Genomic DNA, 23876 nt, shown 5'->3' with positions numbered 1-23876 from the left:
AATCAGTGCTGTTTACATCAAAGGTTTAGTGAGGGGGAAAGTCCAGATCCCATAGTCTGCTGGGACGGTCACAATGTGATTCGCTAGTTGGTTGTCAGGGACGGCGATAGTGTATCAAATAAATCCCATTAAATATAAAATAAATGTATCAGTTACACATACAAAGACAAATGTGGTCATTTATAAAAATAACATGTGTTGATTACAAAAAAAGGTTGCAGTTAAAGTGTAGGCCTATTGCCTGAACTTCTGAAGCAATCAGAAAAAATGTATTGATTGATTGATTGATTGAATACTTCATTAGACAGAAATGTAAACAGCACGACTACAGTCAAACACTTGATCTAGAAGTTATCAGATTACATTACTCAGAAATACCATATTAAATTTGTAGGATGGTAATAAATACTCTGTAATTGATTATTTTTCAAAACGAACCTTCTCTGTATTCAAGTTCGGTTGTATTATATTACCATATAGCTACAGTCAGATGATTGTATCTTTATGTATGAAACGTAAACCAGCGGTTGCCCCGCCGACAGCCAACTAGCGAATCACACAACGCGGCGGTGCATCCTTCCGGGCCATGGGAACCAGAGGTGGAATTTCCCAGGTTACAGCAAGGACTATTGAAGAAGGAACGGTAACAACACGGAACTGGGAGGCAAACGAACTAGACGTTTCAGGGAGTGAATGCATTGAAGTCGGGTGTAGAAGCAAGTGTATGAATAACTTTTTTTGTAAAGGAGTAAAAGTGCAATATTTGTCTCTGAGAAAATTGGGGGGGAAAAGTTAAAATACCTCAAAATTGTACTTTACACCACTGGTCACTGAACTCTGTGTGGAAGGACTCATGATGATTGCAAGCAAGCAATTAAGCAGCTCCCTCTCTGTTAATGAGTAACAGGTGAAATCATATCAAACCCCATCTTTCATTCATCACAACAACGTATGATTTATTATAAACGTAACTGGAAAATGTGAATGGTTCAAACATATCGCATACTAAATTGTTATTACTTTTTGATATCAGGAGGTGGCGCAAGAGACAAAATAATGATAATCCCTTAAGAGCAATATACAAAGTGACATGCTGCCAGCCAGCACCAGCAGGCAGAGGTGGAAAAAGTACTCGCATGTTTTACTTGCGTAAAAGTATCAATACTGGTATGTAGCAATACTCTGAAGTCCAGAATTCAAAATAAATAAAGGGTAAAAGTATTGGTATCAAATTATACTTACCAAAAGTAGAACGTAGTCCACTAATGCAGAATGTCCCATTTCACAAGTTTTCAAATATAAATTAAAAATATTTGTATACATTTGAAAAACGTATGAGTACTTTCTACTTTTGGTACTTTAATTACATTTTTATACCAATACTTTTGTACTTTTACTCAAGCAAATTTAGAATTCCGGACTTGTATTTGTAACAGAGTATTTCTATATTGCAGTATTGATACTTTTACTTAATTCAAATGACTTAGTACTTTTTCCACCACTGCTTGCTTGGCACTACTTCTTCAGATCAAACGTCAACGTCAAACTTTCTGCATCCCAGTGTCTGCCTGGAACGTGACGTATCGGACTTCTCCTTACTCCTTGGGTTACATAGGGTTGCCATGTCTGCTATTATATGCATCTGTGGGCTAGCTCCATAAAGAACCTCTCACTCCGCTATACAGCTCCGAGATGAGGCTCTATGTGGTTCTCATCCGGGATCGGTCGAACGTCCGCCAAGGCTCCGCTGTTTACCCTTTTGTATACATCGTATCCCAAAACTAATGGTAGATTCCAAACCTCACGGATGTTTAAGGTTTGGACCGGAGCATAATATTTTAGGTCTGGAGCGAAACTACCCGTTTAAATCGCTTATTTAGTCAGCCTGTGGCCATGTTTCCCATTCAACCCGGAAAACCCCCCTACGTCCGCTGCCAGTACTGCTCCTGGTTTGGCTACAATGGGAAACATGGCCACCGGCGGACTAAATAAGCGATTTAAACGGGTAGTTTCGCTCCAGAACTAAAATATTATGCTCCGGTCCAAACCTTAAACATCCGTGAGGTTTGGAATCTACCATTAGTTTTGGGATACGATGTATACAAAAGGGTAAACAGCGGAGCTTGGCGGACGTTCGACCGATCCCGGATGAGAACCACATAGAACCTCATCTCGGAGCTGTATAGCGGAGTGAGAGGTTCTTTATGGAGCTACTGTGGGCTTGTTTTTCTGTAAGGTTGCTTGTAAATATTGGTAGTTGCAGGTTGTGTTTTTTTTGGGCTTGTTTGAGTTGTTTCTAAAGTGTAGTTTGGTATTTGGGCTTGTTTCCTAATGTTGTTTAAACCAGTGTTTCTCAAAAATATTCAAGTCAGGAGTCAGGACCCCAAAATTAATGTGTATTTGTCTGCGGGCAGTCATTTTTTATTTCCACCACTGAGTTACAGTGGTGAAAATATTTTATGCCATATAAGATTTGCCATATATTTTTCAAAACGTTTTCAAGATAATTTGCACGGATGTTACAATTTGTACTGGCCCGCAGAAGTACCCGCATATTGTGTATTGTTCAATAAAAAGCATTTTAATCCGATCGGTGGCCATTTTCTCATAGAGTTATCAGAGTGTAATACACCTCCCAACCAACAGGGTCGCGTGGAGAAAGTTCAGAGAAAAATGGTCACCCATCGGATTAAAATGCTTTTTATTGAACAATACGTAACATACGGGTACTTTTTAGGGCCCGAATAGAATTGTAACATCCGTGGCCATGAGGTAAGCACTTTATGTTTGAAATCTGAACGTTTATGTAGATGTACGGGTTGTAAATGGAGAAAACGCAAACGCCAGGTTGAAGTTCAGCCATGCTGCTCGTGACGGACGAGCGTCGTGTGATCCATGCATGGCTACTTTTCGCTTTGATATACCTTGGTTGCTTGTTTCTCTCGCAAAAACCTGGCAACACTGCCACTTCCGCAATACGATGTCTGGTCAGGAGAAGAAGAAGAAGAGAGGCCACTCAAGCTGATAGAAGGTAGCTGGGCATAAAAAAAGAAGGAAGGAGACACCTCTTTGTTCTATACGGTTTGTCCTTTTAAAACTCACACATATTCACCTGAAACGAAGCGGTTGTGTGATAGTTTGACGCAGGACATGTTGTCCTGTCCCCCACGCACTGTGGAACGTTAGCTGAACAGCTAGCCAGCTAACGCTGTTGCTAAGCTATTTGCATGACAACAGCGAAAACTAATATTAGCCGTCATTAGCCACCACAGGCTAGCTTGTATTGTTGTAGCAGACACTTGTTTATTTGCTGGTTGTTTGTGTATTAGACCTATACAGCTATCCACTGTTGTTTATTTTACTTTAGGTTACTAAACATTTCCCAGGATGGTATCTTACCTTAAGATTCCCAATGTAGCTGAACATGAACGTTGGCTCACATTTGCCAGATGTTGGAAGCCAGGAAGGAGGCTTGCATGGCAACTGTATGGATGCTTCCTTAAATAGTACTAGAGAGGGAGGGAGGGAGGGAGGGATGCTGATGTTCCTTGTGTTGCCATCTAGCCCTGATACAGGACCATCTGGTTGTGTAGGTGGGTATACTTTGCGAGAGACAACAACCTACTCCGACTGCACATGATCAGAGGGCCCTGTATCATGGCAGGTATCCACAGGAGGAGAGACAGCAACCAAAGTGGCTCTCAAACTCAAAACATGTTCATGTCAAGGAAGGACCCCCCCACTTGAAAAGGTTTTGTGCCAGGGAGAGAGCATTTTTGTTGTTCAATGAGATTTAGTGCAGAGTTCTACCACGGTCTGTACTGTAAGTAGGGCGATAACAGTGAGTGGAGCGAGTGAAACCTATCAATCTTATATATTCTTTCATTGGGCTCAACTTCTAGCTGTTTAATAATAGTGAAATGAAACTGTTCATTTTGCTGGGGACCGCGGGGAACCCCCTCAAGGACCCCTGGGGGTCCTCGGACCCCACTTTGAAAACCAAACAACTAAAGGGTATCTGAGATGGTTGCCATCCTGCTTGTCATGATGTCTTCGCCACTAACCTGTCAATTGGTCCTTATCCTCTTTGCTGACTGGAACCTTTAGACTTCACCATTCAATGAATTATGAACGAAGAGAGGAAACGAGGTCGAAAAGAATCCAAGGGGGTACAGTAACTCTTTACACAGGATGTCTGGTGCATGAAACGTAAACCTCTGTCATCATGACCAGTGACGGGAGCATTACATCGCTGTGTATTTCTCAGTGACTATGTTGCAGTGGAGTTCCAGTGTTGTCAAAACTTGGCAGTGATGAATTCACCTCATACATCATCAGTGCTTCTGTTAAACATGTGACTTTATGATGCATGATCACTGGCTTGACATTTGAGATAATTCATTGCTTTCATGGCTTATCTTTCATACTTTTATAATGTGATTGTGTGCGTTCAAGTCGCATCCATAAATTGATTTTTGCAGAAGTCCCCCTGTGATGGTGCCATTCAAATATGACCCTTTGCATTGTAAATAGCGAAGTGCGAGGAGTGATACTTCAGTGATATTATGTAACGCACAGTATGCTCTTATGTTGAGGGCCTCTGCTGCTTTCACAGTTTGTTTTCTGTTAAAGGCAAATGGCCATGCATTGTTTCATCTGTTTTTATTTTTTAACAGTGTCCAGTGACTGTTTTTAAACAATTTGTCTTGTGTCTTCTCAGTTCAGAGCAGCATGCCTTTTGAGTGACGCAGTGGCGATGGAAGGGAAAGGCCCGTACCGCATATATGACCCGGGCGGGAGTGAGGCGAAGGCCAGAGAAGAGGCCGGCGGGGGAAGCAGCTATCGACAGCTACTGGAGGAGAACAGCATCCTAAGGGAACGGATGAAGGGACTAAAGAGCTTAGGTAGGTGCCTAAAAACAGCATGGTTAAATCATGGCTGTGGACTGTGGGCAAGTGCCAGCTGCTCACTGACATTGACCGTTGTACGCATGGCAGCCATTTTGCTCTTACCTCACACTCGGGGTAGGTGGAGTTTGTATATGGTCAATAGTGTTGACACTAGCGTGTTCTGAAATTCTTGTCAGTACAGAAGTCGTCTTGTAGATTCATGGAACTGCATTTAAAATGGTTCTGTGAACTTTGAGTGGCCACCACTCAAATGCACAATTTTTTAATTCTTGGCCAATGGGGCTGCATCATGCACAGGGGAAGGGATGGCATTGTCTTTTGCCACAAAAGGAGGAATGCAGTGACACCTGATTCCGTTTACCGATATCGTGCTGCTGTGATGTCGCCATGTCAGGGGAGCCTCCCTCAAGTGAATGTTCTTAGAACATCTGATGGCTCCTTTCCTTTCATGAGTCACCCAAAAGATACCAAGTTACAAACACAGCTAAGTTCTGGTGAAGCTTGTTCTTCGCCACATCCTATTTGATGACTAATTATCGGACGACTGGTTAACCTGCTTACATTGTCTGGTCTCGGTGACGCAGGCCTACACTCTCAGGTTGAAATTAATTATTAAAATAGGTTAAGTGATGAGATAAGATGTCAATGTGTGCTCACTGATGCTGATGTGTTGTGTATAGGAGACCTGCTGGAGGAGTCCCAGTCAGAGGCCTCAAGGCTTCGTCAGAGAGTAGAAGAGCTGGTGAGAGACAACGAGGCCCTCAAGTCGTCCAGCTTTGCTGCCAGCATGTGTATGGGCGTTCACACCGAGTCCCAGGGGACGTGTCACACCTTCACTGGTAAAGATAACTTTTAGCTTGGCAAGCCACCGACGCCCATATTGCACATTGCAGCCATGTTGCTCCAATATAACTTGCTGCTCTATGGATACACAAGGTTAATATTAACTCTGGATCTTCCCAGGCCAGGGTAAGCCTCATGGAAATCCCAGTGCAGACCAGAAAGAAGAGCAGCCCTGCTCTTCGGGGAAGGCTCTCCAATCGGAAAAGCCCAATGTGAGTTATGTTAAGAGGAGTACAACTGACACAGGGTTGCTGTCAGTTAAATGTTCAGAGCTTTGTTTGTGTTTTTCTTTTTTTACGAGTGAACAAACAGGTTTGTGAAGACTGTATGGTAATGATGAGTAACATCAGGTGTTCCTTTGGATGTTTGTCTCTGCGGGTAATGGTATTGGGAGGCTCCGTCTGTGGTAACCCGAAACACACGTGTGTTTGTCCTCAGACGCTCACCGTTGCTATGTTTTGAACTTGAGGAACCGCTTGTCTTCTTGAGTAGTTTTTGTGTTCCCCAGGAATGTGACTCTCTTGCCCTTTTCTCCATGTTCTTTCATTAACTTCTTCATAGGAAGCCTTAACAGAGTTTGAGGTCGTTAATATGGAAGAGAAGACATCAGATGCTCTAACTGTAAGTACCTGGATGTATGTAACTAAAATATCCGCAGGCATGGTCAATTATCATGGTTCTCTGAATAGTCTTAGTGCTTTAAAAAAATATATTCTTATAGTTTAACATTATTTCCATTGCATTTTATGAAATAAACATTTTAGTTCTGCTGGAAGTCATATTTAGATTTATCACAATGCTTTGATTGTAGTAGGTAGGGCTGGGTGATTTGAACAAAATCAAATATCCCAATGTTTTTGACCAAATACATCAACATCGATATTTTGACAATAATAGGATTTCCAAATGTTTTGAATAGGGAAAATAGGAGATCTACAAGCCCACAATACATTTCAGTGCGATGCATCATGAGCTTGTAGATCAGCTATTTTTGACAATTGTTAAGATAAAATGGGGCTTAATTGAACCAGGAAAAGACACTAATGCCGTATCAAGTTGGTACAATATCCAAAATCCCAGACGATATCTAGTCTCATATCATAAAATTGATATTATATTGATCTATTCACCCAGCTCTACTAAAAATACAGTTGCTCCATGTATTTCTCAAAGCCAAATAAAATAATCAGCACATTAATCGATTTTGAAAATAGTTGTTAGTTACAGTCCTAAATATATAATATAATATGGAATCCATCCATCTTCGTCCACTCATCCGAGGAATATCTAAATTAATCTTATGCCCTGTGTAATTAGTTATGCTGTATCAGGAACTCATCCTTTGGGTGGTGACTCAATGCTGTTAGCTCCAGCCTGAGTCAGCCAAGGGAAAGTCCAGAATTATTACTGACCAGAATTACTCCAATGATTCACACACAGCATCCCAGTCAATGCCTTTAACAGGACACGGTTGTTGTGAGAATGTAGTTGTCTTCTTGTCACATGGTTGCCCAGACAGTTGCATGTCTTTAAACTCTAGACACAATTCCAAGAATATACTCAACAAAATGAAACAATTACATCCTTTTATTCTGCTTAATTGTCTTGCCTGTGTTGTGGCCACATTTTTGTGTATCTTTCAACAGTGTGATGGAAAATACTTTTGTAATTAAAGTCCCATCGATAATGATAATCCTCTCCTTGTTGAGACCCCCATTGACGGCTCAAATGATGAGTAATGGTGCTGTAATGTGTACTTGACCCCGGTGAGTCAGCAGGAAGAGAGAGAGCTGACTCTTTGTGACTGTGCTTCTCCAGACAGGAGCAGCAGCCACGGTTACGGGAGCCGGAGTGATCCCTTTGCTCATCCCCCAGGAGAACATGGAGCTGGCCAGCCAACTCCAGAGACTGGAGAGCTCCTTCAGCATCTTCGCGGAGGAGTCCAACCCGAACCAGCTCCTAGCCCACCTCGGCCGCATGGCCGTGGAGTTTCACCATCTGTCCTCCAAGGTCCAGAAGAACGAACAGAGAACGTCCCTGCTGCAGGTGACCAGCCAGCAGATCGATTGCCTTAAGCCTGATTTATACTCAATGCTGTACGGCGGTGTCGTGTGCAAAAAAAACTGCAGATCTACAATCTCACAATGAATCTTATCCACGATGTGTTGTTGTGAGCTTGTAGATCGGCATAATGAACAGAAACCACACATAGCCTACATGGTGGCTGGGGGGGGGGGGGTGGGCATACTCCTGCCAGTGCCCTTGACCAAGGCACTGACCTTCACAGCTGGAGCTGGTCTCCCGGCGCTGCTCAGTGGCTGCCCACTGCGCCTAATAGTCACTAGTCAGGATGGGTCACATGCAGAGGACAGATTCCGGGCATGTACAAATGCGTACGTACGGCAAATAATTGGAACAAACGTAGAAGGACATACGTTAACCCATTAAGACCTGAGGCCGATTAAAACATTTTTTTCCTTAATCCTAACGCTTAAAAAAATACATATATTCAATTCATATATTCACAAATTTTCAAAGTCTTTCAAAAATAGCAGATCTACAAGCTCATAGCACGGCACTCGGTGCCGCACTATGAGCTTGTATATCTGCTATTTTTGAATAGCCAAAGTAATCGTAAAATGACACACAGATGCGTTCCCGGTCTGAATGGGTTAAGGCAGAAGATGAAGAATAAGTCATGACAGAATCCCAACAACACAGCCTTTTTTTCAACATTACTATGGCTGGGAGCACTTTTCGCTTCATCAATAAATGTCAATAACTCTGTGGAGTCAAAGTAACATAATTCTTATTTTGACTTATGACTTTTATCTAAGTAATTTGATATTGAGTATATGCCAATACGATCCTTCATCTGACATTCTCTTAGATAATAAAGCTACACAGTGGATTAAGTAGTTTACAGAAAATTGTTAAACCACAGGTAAGATATGCTTGACACCTCTCTACAATTTACAATTTAGAAGTATTAGTATTATAGAATACTAGGTAAACATTAAAACTAGCATTCAGCCTGAACAACATGCCATCTTAAAAAACTATTCTTGTTATTTGTGAACATATAAGTAACCAATACTATTAGCTCAAGAGTATAACTACTAGTATCTATCCAAAACAGGCTGTGCTTTAAGTGGCGAGATCAAAAGAGAAAGAAACATCCCATTGAAAGGAGAGATGTCCAAGCACATGCATGGCTGTGATACTGTAGCCTCTGTCTAATTTTGTCTCATGTCCAAAACACATCATTGATATCTTCACACGCCAACTCATATTCACATTATCAGTAGGCTATTATTAAATCATCTCCCCCTTTCTATCTCTAGCCAAAAAAAGTGCAGCAAGTGGACAGACATCGGTTTGTGTCACTTATTTGTGTGCTAATGCTGCCCAAAAATATCTGACAGGTTGTATGCTTGTAGGTCAGATATTCTTGGGCAGCATAAGCAGGGGGGCAACTAAGTGAAAGTGAAACTGAAGTGCTGCTGGCATGGATAGAGTGAGGTAAAGAACGCTCTCCATTTGTTTCCATAACAGAATGTCTACAGGCAAGACAGAAAGTGGTAAACTTTTAGTTTATTTCATAGGATTAATGAAGGAATAAGTCTTTGAAATGACACGGATAAGATCGGATGGGGTTGAGCAGGGCTCTGGCTGCCTTTTAATAATATATTTTATTTATATTGCACTTAACATTTGAAAGAAACCTCAAAGTGCCTTCATGCATGCATGCCCAATGTGCGCCCGATGGTGACATTTCAAACTATAGCATTTGATAGAGGGATAATCAAATACACCGAATAACTAAACCGCATTGAGCGTTCCGCGCTTGTGCTATAACTTAGCATATAGAGACACCACCACGCCCTAAATAGGGGTGCTTTAATTTTAGAACACTAAATAAATTAAGCTTTGCCGATACAATGGTAGACTTCACTTCCTTGTGAAGTCCCCCTTCACAGGTCGAATTTGAATTCAAATTAAATTATAATAAGTTATATATCAGGAGTGTTGTCACGATTTATCAAATCTTCTGAATGGTTTGTAGTCCCAGCCTCAAACATTACTCTAATCTCTACAGATTCAAGACTGATCATAAACTTCCAAAATGTCTGCAATGCATCATTGCTGTTTTAACTCAGACTGGTTACATTTTCATTTCAATATGACCTTTGTGATTGTGAGACAGATTAAAGAAACAGCAGTACAACATGTAGTACTTGAATGGAAACTCTTTGGTGCCAAGACATAATTCTGATTTAATATACCTATTAACTGGTCTAAGGCCCGTCTTTGCATTCACGGGCCCCATGCAGCCATTACCCATGGAGCCTTGAGTCCATATTGAGTGCTGTATTTTCATTATGCAAAAGTTGCTAGTGTGCTTTTACAGTGACAGTAAACTTGCAGCAGCATCATCATTATCATCATCTATTCTGAATTAGCCAGTCTGAACTAGTCTAGAGCCCGCCTACTGTATCCAGTAATACACAAATACATGCACACACCGTTTCCGTTTAATTTATCTAGTTTGTGGCACAGCAAAGATAGTAAAAGGCCAAGGGGTGTTCAGGTGTTCAGTTATAAAACATAATATAGAAATGGACTCGCCTTTAGTCCTTACAGGAAAACTGCTTGCTCAGCTCAACTTAGAGATGAGGGCTTTTAACAGCAGGAAAGGCTTCATTTTTCCTTAGTTTGTATATAATCTAACAAAAAAAGCTTTATTTACAACTCTCACTGCCAGACTTATTTCTGTCCGTGTTTGCCCACTGCCAGCGATCTTTCGATTTTCTCACCTTTTTCAAGTAGTCACAGAATATTTATCTCCATTATGATCGATCCCCTGATGATTGCTAATCATTGAGAGTTATACTGTGTGGTTTCACTAATGTCAACGAGGTCATCGCGATCTCGTTGACATTAATTGTCTGCCTTTGAAAATAGCATGTCTGGGCCAAAAATACATAGTAAAAAAAAAAGTACACAGGACTCGAGAAGTGAATGGAGCAGCAAATCTTCGGATCACGATATCTTGGGTTCTGAACATTCGTTCTGAACAATAGACTGGTCTGGAGGCACTAATGTTTTACACAACTTGGCGTAAGTCGTATATGGAGAAAAAGTCACATACTCAACATATTGAACACCAAACTGTCAATGAAGAATCGTCTCGTCCTTGGTTCAGGAAGAAATGTGTTTATACTTCTCTAAATTATATATCCTTCTAGTCTAATGTACTGTATATTAGCTTCACAGCAATGACAAGGCTATTCATGTTTATCATTTTAGACGCTGTGTGAACAGCTCAGACAGGAGAACAATGAGCTTCGCAAGAAAATGGAAGAAGATCATCAGTTCAGGAATCGAGACTTGGAACAGCTGAGGTGACTTGATATTATTGTTATTCGTATCACTCAACAAGGGACACATTTGTTGGGCTAGTTTCTGTTTTACCTTTGTACACAGTTGACTTCATCAATGACAGTTTGCCTTACTTTCACTTTGGGTGTTCCAGTCCTTTCTCGTATAGTAATCACACCTTGGGGGGTCTCTTAGGGTCTTCCCAGAGGACTTTGCTGTTCAGCGTCTGGGCACGGAGCCTTTGTTGACTTAAGGTTTCTGTTTTCTGACTGTTCCAGGCAAGAGAACCACAAACTTAAGGAGCTGGTCACAGGATCGACACCACCGGCGGACACTGCTCCTCCAGAGGCCCGGGAGGAGCCGGTGAAAGACGAAACCGCCAGCGTAAGAGCCAAGATGGAGGTCAGCACACCGCAGAAGGTAAACATTATCTCTGAGGATGTTCCTGTCATGTCGATTCTTTTAAATTTAATTCCTTCACTTTGTAACATTGGCTTTGAAACATACCAGTACTATTTCAGTAAAAAAAAAAGACTATTACTATAAAGGTTATTATAGGAATCAAAATACCATCATCAATAAATATAATAGATAAAGCTCTATCGCCGAATAAGCGGACCCTCGGCGAGCTTTCAGTGTGGCAGCCCCTGACCTCTGGAACTCTCTCTCCATGGAGATACACCAGATGCCAACACTGGACTCTTTCAAGTCTGCACTGAAGAGACCCTTGTTTACTCAGGCTTTTGGCAAATAGTTTGTTTATTTTTTGTATTGTAAAGCGTCCTTGGGTTTCTGAAAAGCGCTATACAAATTCAAGTTATTATTATAATCATCAATAATGTTTGCCTTTAAAAAAATGCTTTTTCTGCACGTCGTTGTGACTGAAGCGTCCCAATTTGATATCGGCGGTAATGCAGTGATGTCAGCAGTGGCATTGTAGTGGTGTGACTTCTTCGGGGATTTAGGAATGTTTCATATCCCCCCTCCAGAGCGTGAAAGCTGCAGACAAAACCCAGACGAAACCTTGTGATCAGGAGGTGTATGAAAAGAAGATCAAGCTTTTGGAGAAGCAAAGAAAGGATGTGAGTGTCTTTCCTTCACCGTCTGTCCTCTTTTGCCATATGGGGGAAAATCTGTGTGTAATTAGTTTCCTGTATGTACGCTGTCATTACTTTCATTGTCAATGACCTCTTGTACTTTAGGTACTGGAGGTGAACAAGCAGTGGGACATACAGTGGAATTCCATGAAGTCGCAGTTTGAACAGAAGGTACAGAATGTTTCCTAAAACTGAAATAAAATCCAGCCCATCCAGTTTACTATTCTTAGATCAGGTACAACAAAAGTGTTTTCTTTTGAAATGTAAACTTCCCTTCTAAAATATTTAGTGTTTTTATTTTTCCAGATGTTTAAGGACCATATACAGTCAGTACACGTTGTATTCACAGATTCAGCCATATTTTGTACATAAACACAGATCATTTTGTTAATGTTTTTGCGCATGTCTACATTTTCAGTCATTAATACCGTACCAAACTTGGGTCCGCACTTTAAAATCTATTAAAACATAATTACAATGTAACTTTGACCAGAAAATAGCGGCACAGTAAAACGTGGTGTGTTGTATTTGACCTATCTCAACCCAGTTTCTAGTCTCTGCTGGTTGAGTATCAAATACCATACTGAAATTAATGGAATCCAGTGGCTTCCTTGTAAATCAGACCATATTACAACATGCTTTGAAAAATGACTAAGACTCATGGTATCCTGACATTGCTGCTGACCAAGGGCAAACATGGCAAACCACCGCTGTGATCCTTTTAACCACTTAAGCCCTATATATTTTTTGTTGTGTGAACTTGTAATGACGCGACGTGATGCGTAATCGCCTATAATGACATGACCAAAATATTGACACAAAGTTTAAAGTACTTAAGTCTGGTCAACTCAGTCTGGTACAAGTCACCCCCCCCCCAGGTTTTGGTTTCCTCATTCTTTGCCTTGTTTGCTTGAAATGTTCTTTAGTCATTACATAACAGCATATTCAAATTGCAAACACTCTGCCCCCACAACTTGCCGAAGATGTTTTTTCATTTGAAATGGACACTCATAAAGTTCATTACAATGTTCATCTATGAATAGTGGCCTTTTGCAATTCCACAAACATTACTTTATGTATCCCGTCAAAATGTTAGCTTTTTTTTTCTTTCTCCCATAAGATTTTATTTGGTCACTCAGGTTCATTGCTGTATAGAGGAGACCGTGCTCCATACAGCATCAGTTAACTTGTGTTCAAACTAAGTAAGATGAACCTTTTCCATTGTACTGATTTCAGCCCCCTGCATCTGACTCTTGATCTTGAAGGGCTTGACGGCTCAAATTGTCATGTTTGTAATCATGCTAGTAAGGTCAAACACCTTCTAAGGAATTTGATGTTAGCCATGATGTTTCTGTTTCTGGTAACTTTAATGTGGTTGCCCTGTGACTGTTGTGAATTAATTTGTTTGAAGTTTGCTGTATTAATAACCTGTCAGTTTCTTGGTTCATATAATATCAGAACTCAAACCACCCAAAATATTGATTTGAAACTAAAACAGATTATAATAATGCTAGAAGTTATTTTGGGTTACAGTCGTTTATGTTTTCCATCATTGAAATAACGTTTGACGATTTGTGCACAGCTTCTACAAATTAAATGTGTTAAAGTAACAGAGGCCTCCATCTGTTATGTTTGTGTTAACTGGAGCAGCTGTGTGTCACTTGTGCGTCCTGCAGTGCCATACTCTCTGAGCACGCTCACCACAAGGCTAGTTGCATCTCACTTGAAAATTCCCCTCACCTCTCTGGTACCCACTGACTTCCTGCTGTGGTGCAATCAAGAGGGCAGCAGAAGCGCACGCAAACACGTGCACGCGTTCTCACAAGCTCACACATTCAGACTCGGGACGCCCACGCACAACCTGGCGGCACACATTCACACGTTTTGACGGGGACACCATGCAACATTTGGTTTAACCCGCATACCACTTGATATATCCATTTGCGTCATTAGGCCATGTCTTGTTTTATTTTTTGCAGTCGAGGAGGGGTATGTTGCTGCAGCATATTGCATCATACTGCTATCTCGGAATTTGGAGATGTTCAAAGCTGTATAACATGAGTACATTACATTCAATTCAACCAGGAAATTAGAAATATGCATATCAGCCAAATATATTAAAAAAATACCTTCATCAGTGTCTCCGTGTTTGTGAGAATTTAGAATTTACAGTCGTCACTGTTGGACATGGTGAGTGCCCTCCTCAAGTAAATGACCTATATGCCCCCTCAGATCACTGACCTAAGACAGCGCCTGGCTGAGTCCCAGAAGGCTGTGATAGAGTTGGAGGCAGAGCGAGAACAGCGGCAGCGAGACTACGACAAGAAACTGCTGTTAGCCAAGTCCAAGATCGAAAATGTACAGGTACGAATACACAGGTTGTCTGCAGGTCCCCTGAAAGAAATGTCTTGCAGTATCTATCTTCCGGGGATCTTTAATACAGTTAAATATAGTTTTAGTGTACATCTTAAATTCTGTCTTTTAGTACTGTAGACCCACTGGGTAGCCTACTAGAGAATTTCACTGGTGAAATTGGTCTTATGCATTATTTCTTAATTAAAATGCATTAAATCAAAGGTAAACATCACCAGTTTTCAACCTAAATCCCATTGTTCTGATGTGAAGGGATCAATAATAATAGTGGCAACAACAAACAAACTATGTCTTCTGTGTAAAATGTTGACATTTTACACAGATTTTACACAAATTATGCATTTCACAACCATATAAAAACACCAACATTTTGTCGAGAAATGCACAAGACGTAGGGTATTTTTTGCCACTGTATTGATTTCCTCACATCAGAACAGTGGCCCAGTTCCAATCTCCCCACTAAACCCTTGAGCCCTGAATCCCACATGGGCTTGAGGGTGAGAGGCTGCAAGGTCTCCAAATGGTATAAAAGGAATGAAACACTTTGAAGATAAGTCCTCCATACATTTTACACTTTACAAACTCTTACTGTCTTTATTTACAGCCAGTGCTTTAAAGGCTGTGATTGTTTATTAGGGTTTGTACATTATTCATTTTAATTTGTATTTCCATGTTCTGTATACCTCTGCTGTCGGGCAGAAACCAGCTATGTCCAAAATATTAACTTTTCAGGAAATGAAAACACAAAGGGTGTTCAATGGCACTGATTTATTAATAACAATAAAAAGGTTGAAAATGGAGATAGATGGTTTATAGATGGCTTATTTACACTAATTTACAGTATCTACTCCATTCCGTCTCTAGTTGAGAACGATGAGAGAGCACAAGGCTACTGTTTGTTGACATTCTAAGCATGACCAATTTGCATACTTTGCATAATTGATGTTTGGATGATTCCCCTGGTATCCCCATATTTAACGTTACAGCGTTATGAACAGTGGGTTCAGGCAAAGTTTCATCGATACTGACTTGTGGATAAAGGGCTCTGCCAGAGCTCTCACCGACTTAACATGCGGCTAAGGCCCCGTTTCGACAGAGAAAACGGCAAAATATAATCTCAGATGTGCCGTCCGTTTAGACAGCAACAGCGTAATCGGGGGTTGAAAGCGCAACAAAGTGAAGACCCCTTCCAGTGCGGACATTTTTTTAAAACGCTCCGCCTCGCGTCTCCATGTAAACGGGCAACACGGGGAATCCGCTAAACGTGTGATGTCATGGCTCACCGTAGAACCACGCTGCATTGGTGAATGTAAACAAACAGCAGTGACAGGAAGTAGAACGGAAGTGGTTCTACGCATGCGTGACTGGTCTATCTGGCAGGGCGTCACTGCCACCTAGCCACCTGGCATGCACACTGCAGCGTCCGTCTAAACCATAGGTCTAAACGCAGAGTAAAAAGTGAGAACGCAACGCAACTTTGCCGTTTTCTCTAGAGACCGTTGTCGCCTGTGTCAGTGAGTCTGTAAGGGGGGACAATAGAGGATATGCGTGTGACATCATCATCAAACCCGGAAGTTATGCAGGAATGCCTACTGAGTGTCAAAAAAATACTTTCTGGCCTTGACAGCCCATGCATCCAAACAGAAAAGTCATATCTGATTGCATTAAACAACATAAAAAAATGTTAAACTCATTTTGCATGTTTCTTTGCCACTCGATTTGCCACTCGATGTGCCATTCACTTTAAGCATGCGCATATCCTCTATATGAACTGGGCCAATGTGATATAGGTTGAAAATAGGTGACGTTTCCCTTTAAGCTGAAATGTGCAGCCACCCTAATACAGGGCACCAACACTAATCCCTGTCAATGCACTGTATAAGCATATTAAACAGAAAAGTTTTTTTCTTATCATTATGACTTAATTCTAACGAACTGAAGCCGAACTGAAGTCTGTCCTGGACAGGAGTCTCCGGACATACAAACAGATGATGACTTCGTTCTAACATTGAAGAAATTGCTACCCACAAACATTGATGGAGTAGAATTACAATACTGTGTAGATTCTGTTCAGGAGGGATTTTTTCTCGACTTGTGTGAAAGCACAGCAACACATGTGCTTAAGCGGTGCTTCCCAATAAATCAAAGCTCTATCGCTTTTGATTTCAGCAGTCCCTATGCCTACCTGATATAAGGTTTTCAAAACATCACGTGCACAGCAGTTTCTTTGCGCCCATTAGCACAATAATTCTTAAAGGACAAGGTCAAGGACCCCCAAATTAATGTATGTATTTGGCCATGGACCACCATCTAAAAATAATGTTTTTGTGCAAGGGACCCCCATACAAGATCGGTTTGAAGTGATTGAACTGATTTTGCTATATTAACACATTTTGCTGGGGACCCCCTGGAACCCTCTCAAGGACCCCTGTTGGTTCCCGGACCCCATATTGAGAACCAACTGCATTTGCACTCCTCATTTGTCCACGACACGAAGCAACACGTACAACAGAATATCACCACAGATGGAAGGGACTTGCCAATGCCGATAGCTGCCTTATTGTTGAAGGACCTAAAACTGCAATCTGTCACTCAATTACAGTCATTTATCAAAACAAAGTAATACAGATCAAGAAACATGACACCTGAGAGATGTTATCTAAGGTAATTTAACTTGTGTGTGTTCTCAGGGGGAGAAAGAGTGTCTGAACTCTGAAACTGCTGAGCTGAAACAGAAAGTTCGCTACTTGCAGGACCAGCTGCTCCCCCTCAGCAAGCAGAGAGAATACCAGGAGAAGGAAATCCAACGTCTCAACAGGGTGAGTATGCTTCTGTGCATGGTGTGTGTGTGTGTAGATCCCATGTACATTTATGCGTGCATGAATAAATTCCTGTGCAAATGCTTATGCATGCAAGCGTGCCATGGTGTGTGTGTAGATCCCATGTACATTTGTGCACATACATGCATTTCTGTACGCATGCGTGTGTGCAAGAACTCATTTCTGTCCGCACACTTCATGCATGCACAGTTGCTCGTGCAAATGAGACAGACAAAAAGAGAATGAAATGGAGACAACTCGTATGTGTCTTCTCTTGTTTCCCTCTCCGCCAGGCTTTAGAGGAGGCCCTGAACCTGCACTCCACCTCCACCACCTCCCAGCAGCCACCTGGACAGGGGGATGCAGCCAGCAACCTAAGAAAGCAGGAACTGCTCACCCAAATAGCTGTGCTGAAAGAACAGGTTGGCCATGAAAACACACACACACACACACACACACACACACACACACACACACACACACACACACACACACACACACACACACACACACACACACACACACACACACACACACACACACACTCTTCACTTCTTACAGTCCCTGTACTGCTCTTCAGGTGAAGATCTTTGAAGAAGACTTCAGAAAAGAGAGGAGCGACAGGGAACGTATGAACGAGGAGAAGGAGGACTTGAGACGGCAAGTGGAGAGGCTGCAGGGTCAGATGACAAATCTGACCAATCAGGTATCTGTACTAGTAATTAGGCATTATCACCATTATCACTGCAGAGTCCATTCTGTCCATGTGTCATATACTCTGCCGACAGCTGATGATTATAGTATATTATTATTATTTATTTTTTAGGATTTAAACAATGTAAGCATTATTAGCTGGCCTGCTGTCTTATTTTTCCTACTTTTCAGCTTCATCAGGCACAGAACGAGTGTCAGAGGGAGCGCACGGAGAGATGTAAGCTGGAGAGACTGCAGATGCAGCATCACAAACAGGTACAAACAATAGCCTCCACCACAAGCATTCACAAAGAGTCAGTCTTCCAAATGATCTGCGATACCGACGCTTCTGAAACGTACATTCCTCTTAGGGACAAGCGTTTCACTGAAAGTTTGTGTCTTTTTGAGACCCGTGGATGGATGCAAATCCCAGTGCAGCAATGCCCCCTTGTGGCTGAAAGCTGTCAAGACACGCGCAGACGGTACCAAGTGCACACTAGACCAGAGCGCTCGATACTCCATGACACGAGCCTCGCTCCCCTCAGGCTGTTTGTTGTCAGCGCTGGCACAGGGACAGAAAGTGGAAAGTTTACATCATTCCCTTTGTGGGAGGCGGTGCAGGCAGGCAGGGGGTTTAAAGTTCAGCAGAATCCCCATGCCGTGACTGAGGCAGCGTAGCGGCTGCGTTCTGACGGGGGTCACGTGTGTACTTGTGATCCCTCGTAGGGGCAGCAGCAGGAAAGACGTACCTCAGACCCCACGTCAGGCTCAGTGAACGGCCCGCTGAGCCCTCCATACTGTGGTCCGTTTGTGCAGGTGGGACCGCAGGGCCTGGAGGGCTGGCCTATACACTTCCCCCCTCGGATGCCCAACGCAGCAGCCGCAGCAGCAGCCGCCGCAGCAGCACCGCCTCCCGGACGAGACTTCCAGCCTGTTGCCCCGGTAAGAAACCCACCAAGGCTGGCCGTGTGAGGGAACAGAAAACCGTCCTCTGCCCCTTCAGGGTCGCAAGGAACATGCCGGTTGACATTTATGTACTGCAGCAGGACCACAAAAGCCACCTGCCTGCTAATGAGCTTGGAAAAGTTTATATTTGGGACAGATGAGTCGGCTTAAAGTGATGTTGAACTTTTGGACGAACCTTGGGTTGTATAAGTAATGTATATATCCAAATAACAAACCTTATGCAACAGAGGTGTTGTGAAAGTGGTGACCTATATTTTTGTTGCACCAGTGAACTGCCATTCACTTTCCCCAAATTATGTACCGGGACTAATTTTATGGCATGACTCTGCAGGAAGGGCTCTGTGTGTGTGTGTGTTAGTCCGCTGCTAATCTCGCAAACTGCTTGACCGATCAGCACCAAGTGCCTCCAAGATATTTTCACATGTTTTATACTTTTTGATATTTATAATAGAAGTCACAGGGGCTCTGATCAGCTGAAACCTTGTTAAAATTTGTAGTCATACATTATAGATGGGTCTTCATTATACTGACATCATAAATTACCAACATCTGGGCGCTCAGGTGGCGCAGTGGTGAAGTGCCTGCCCACCACCACCGAGGTTGTGGGTTTGAATGCACCGTGGTGCGTCTGGTTTTGTCTAGCGTCTATATGAACACAATTGGCCCGTGTTCGCCACTGTTTGGGGGAGGGAAACTGGGGGTGGAGGGTGATATTTATTAATCACTGCACATACTCCTACGGCCTAGAGTAAATGGAATCGCTACTTCTGGTTCCTTGATCACGAAGCACCGAAGCAGCAGATTAAGTTGAACAACATTTGGACCTGCCCAGATACAGGCGCTACACAACCCAAGGTTCTACTACCAAAGCTTCAACATGGCTTTAAAGCAACAAGTTGAGGTGTTGTGGAGTACTAGATGTGCTGAGGGAGGATGTTATGGTACTTTTCCATTGCATAGAATCAGCTCGGCTCTACTCTACTGTCCTCAGCTTACTCGGTTTTCCACTGCAGGTAGGCCCCCCCCCCCCCCCCCCCAATGTAGCTGGTCTTAACAGTGATGTTAACCCTCTGCATAGGAGTGGTAAACAAGGCTAAAGGCTAGCACAATGATCTATATGTCTAGTTAATTTGTACAGTTCAACAAAAGCCATTACTGCTAACATTAAGGCAAGAAATAGGCCATGCAATTTCTCAGTATTGATTAATTTCACATTTCCAACAGTTTTTGTTAAGAGTTGAATTCCCTTGTCGAGTCTGAGAGCACAACAACACAAGAGACTGAGAATGAAATAAATGCAAGAAAATGTGTGATTTATTGCTAATGCAAACAAACTAACTCCATAAACTAAACAAAAAAAATTGTACAACAAAATTGACCCCTACTGGTCCATGCTATATTTACAAGTGCAATGGATTTTTCAGAAAGGGGGAAAATGATTGCGAGATGTTAATTCTAATAACAAATTCCTATCTCACAAACAAAATTTAGTCTAGATTTTTAACACAGCTGGTATTTACACATGGGCGACATCCTCACAAAGAACAAAGAGAAGATACAAAATTCAAAACAATAAATACAGCATTATTCGTGAGCTTTCATGGAGTCCGTCCATGGATGCGAGTCTTTCATGATACTAGGGATGATTCTCTGACCAATCAGTAGTCTGCAGTGTTTACACATCACCTTTGGTATCATCACAGCCTACTTAGACACTTCGACATCGGTACCAGCCAGGTACTTTGACGTAATGGAAAAGCAGAAATAGCGGGTAGAGCCGGGGTGAATTAAGCCGGTACCATGTAATAGAAAAGCGGCATTAGGTGATGATGATGTTCTCTGTTCAGGGTTTTCCGTGGCAGTCGTCCTTCCCGCAGCCTAGAGGGGCCAGGGGCACAGGGGAGGGCTCCAGACCACCACCAGAGAATGCAGGTATAGTACAAGTACCAGCTGAATAATATACACATGCAATACAACATAAAACCAGAGATTTTTTGTTGATAGTAGTCAAAAGTAGATTAGCTAATTGTCGGTTATTTTCTGTGCGCTAACAGATCTTTATTCCCACCACTGTATTTTCAGATCAGTCCACAGCTACAGGATTTGGCAAAAGGGAGAGACAGAACATCGACCCCGGAAAGCACTAAACGAAGCATCGCCGCTTCCAAAGGGAGCGCGGGTAGTAGCATGAACCAGTTTGTTTGAGTTGAAAAAAAGGTGTGATTTTGAACTATAATTTTTCCTACTGAAACTGTAGATATCCTATTGTAATGTTGTTTATACACTTGCGTTTTATAAACCTATTTGTGAAACACTGTTTCGCTATTCTGAATATATATATACATGAAATATTATTTAGATTTTTTTAATCTATTTTTTTTTCCTTTTTATTTCTTTTTTCGAGACTCAATCTGCTTCATATGATTCTATGCAGGAAACTGAAGTCATTTGTTCAATAGGTTGGCAATGATCAAAATTGATTAGGTTTTTGTTTTCTTCTCAGACAATAATACCTATGTGATTGTTTCTCTGCAAAGGTGTAACAACTTTACACACTTGGTTTGTTACTTGTAGAGTTAACGGAAGCCATTCCCCAATATGACAAAGACTACATATAATCATTCCTACAATGAATGATTATATATAGGTACATTGACTCATAGGAATTGTAATGTGAATGTTAACTCATTTATGATAATTTCCTCAGTACCATTGATGTTATAGAACTGTCCCATTATGTGTAACTGTTCCAAAGTGATTGTTCAAATACTAAAATTTTGGGAAACGAATTTTGATGGTATCACAGCCAAAACAAAAAAAAAGGAAAAAAGGAAGAAAAAAAATCAAAAAAACATGATTGTGATTATTGATAATTTATTTATAATCTACTGTTTTGATAGTTGCATTGACTAAGTGTAAATCATTGTCTTTAGTAATGCTGTTCTTTCTATGTTGTTAGTGTATTCCCAATATATTGTAGCTATTGAGATTGTATGTTTGTATCAGACACACAAAACAAAACGTACAGTACATACACATACAACCAAGTTTTAGTTTTAGTTTTAGTATCATTCATATATCAGCATCCGATGGACCTAATCTCATTGATTGCGACACTTTTGCTTTACCATAATTTATTCTGATTTGATCTCTCATTCCAATATGAACACCCGTCTTGCAGTATCCTACTTAATAATGAATAGTTGCCCTCAGCTTAGTCTCAACATTATCTAGCGGTTTGAGATCAGTTTTGAGCTACTTAGGCCCTATTTTATACTTTTGAATATTTCAAATATAGCTGATCTACTAGCTAGCAACGTGGCAAAACCCCCCGAAAATGTGAGTTTTTTTTCCCATAATGACATGCCCAAAATCATGATGACAGGTTGAAAGTGGTTGCCATCCCTATTTTCTTTGCTAAAAGCGCGTTACAATATGACACGTTGTGAGCTTGTAGATCGTCTGTTTTCACTGCGCGACGCCATCTTACAATGAAGTAAGTTAGTAAGTAGGTCGAAGTGGCTTATCATTATCAGGCCAACGAGGGTGTCTATACCCTTTTTAATGTGCTAGATCCTTGGGAGATGGATTGCCGAGGTGGAGCGCTACACCTACCGTCAGCTGCCAGTACCGCATGAATTAGAAACCTATGCTACTCATCTGGTGAATTGCCAGTGCCCCGGGTCTAACCCAGAACCATGTGGTCCATAGGCGAGTTCTCTACCGACTGAGCTACCTGTACACGAATGTTTATATTGACATGCCCAAAGCTTGAAAGTGGACGCCATCCCTATTTTCTTTGCTCACAGCTTTGTGATTTGACATGTGACAGGCTTGTAGATCAACATCATTGTGTGATTAAGTATAAAATAGGGCTTAAGTGGAATTAACTGCAGCATTTAGACCTTGACCCAGCAGGCATTGCAGTCTTCGTGTCTGTATAGGCTGGGTTGCATCAATGTACTGTATGTAGACTGTAAAACATTCCAGCTTTTTCCCGTGGGTCTTGATCTGTAACATTCATATCCTGTTTGAGGATGCTTTTCACCAGTATCCAGAGTGTCACAACAGCGCTGCCTCCCCTCAGAGATAAAACAAATCCTCTGCCAGGACGTCTGGCTTCGCTTACTAAACACCTCAATGACCAGCAACCCACACCTTGCCGACTGACCTGTGAACTGCTGTGATGCATCGTTAATAAAAGACCCACGCACGCACCCTCACACAAGAGCTTCACCCCTCTAGATAATGGCTGTGACTAATGTGACGGTAAACTCGCCATGTATCTCCTTTTTGAATCAACCCAATGTTTAGCTGAATATCCATCGAGTTTTCCCTAATGTGTGTATTTCAGACTTTGAGATGGAGGGGCCTCCAGATGTATGTAGATTAAATTAGAACACGCCTCCATATGAACCAACATGTTATCAACAGGGAACATATTCCTGCTTGGTGAGAGCTGAAATGAGACATTAGCTGAATTGCACTTTGAAAGGTATGCTGTAATTACTGGCAGTTGTATTTTCTTGGTTTGTAGCCTAGTTTTTTTTTCTATCTTTTTATTTTATTTTATTTTTTTGCTGTAGGAAAAGCACATTAAAGTGAGAATTTTTGTATTTGACTGGCTTAATAAATATATACTAAATGTCTGTTAGTTTCATGGTCTGGTTTTTCATGTCTTTCTGAAAACTCACCTCTAGAGACTACCTCACCCCCTAGCACCCCTTTCCTCACCATCACTTCTTACCTATTTTAGGATAGATACAAGTTATACTATGTAGATGTATATGTTG

General features: G+C 41.7%; 1 protein-coding gene across 3 annotated transcripts; it reads left to right on the top strand.

Moving 5' to 3' along the window:
* The first annotated feature begins 2954 nt into the window (after nucleotides 1-2954).
* tnip1 (TNFAIP3 interacting protein 1) lies at nucleotides 2955-23732 on the top strand. 3 transcript variants are annotated; one of them, XM_084041497.1, is made up of 18 exons: nucleotides 2955-3081; nucleotides 4721-4904; nucleotides 5591-5749; nucleotides 5874-5965; nucleotides 6315-6374; nucleotides 7572-7799; nucleotides 11064-11158; nucleotides 11414-11555; nucleotides 12125-12217; nucleotides 12338-12403; nucleotides 14465-14596; nucleotides 17296-17424; nucleotides 17718-17846; nucleotides 18005-18130; nucleotides 18310-18393; nucleotides 18934-19059; nucleotides 20931-21015; nucleotides 21166-23732. In XM_084041497.1, exons 2-18 carry the CDS (start codon nucleotides 4757-4759, stop codon nucleotides 21228-21230), a joined length of 1959 nt encoding a protein of 652 aa, XP_083897623.1. In that variant the 5' UTR covers nucleotides 2955-3081; nucleotides 4721-4756; the 3' UTR covers nucleotides 21231-23732. The 3 variants fall into 3 exon arrangements, with proteins under 3 accessions (XP_083897623.1, XP_083897622.1, XP_083897624.1); XM_084041496.1 differs by having other exon boundaries at nucleotides 18844-19059; XM_084041498.1 differs by lacking the exon at nucleotides 18934-19059.
* The last annotated feature ends 144 nt before the right edge of the window (nucleotides 23733-23876 follow it).

Source organism: Gymnoscopelus microlampas (assembly GCF_963454915.1).
Source record: "Gymnoscopelus microlampas genome assembly, chromosome: 18".
Taxonomy (NCBI): Eukaryota; Metazoa; Chordata; class Actinopteri; order Myctophiformes; family Myctophidae; genus Gymnoscopelus; species Gymnoscopelus microlampas.
The sequence above is the reverse complement of the archived record's forward strand: the minus strand, read 5'-3'. Positions and strand labels throughout refer to the sequence as shown.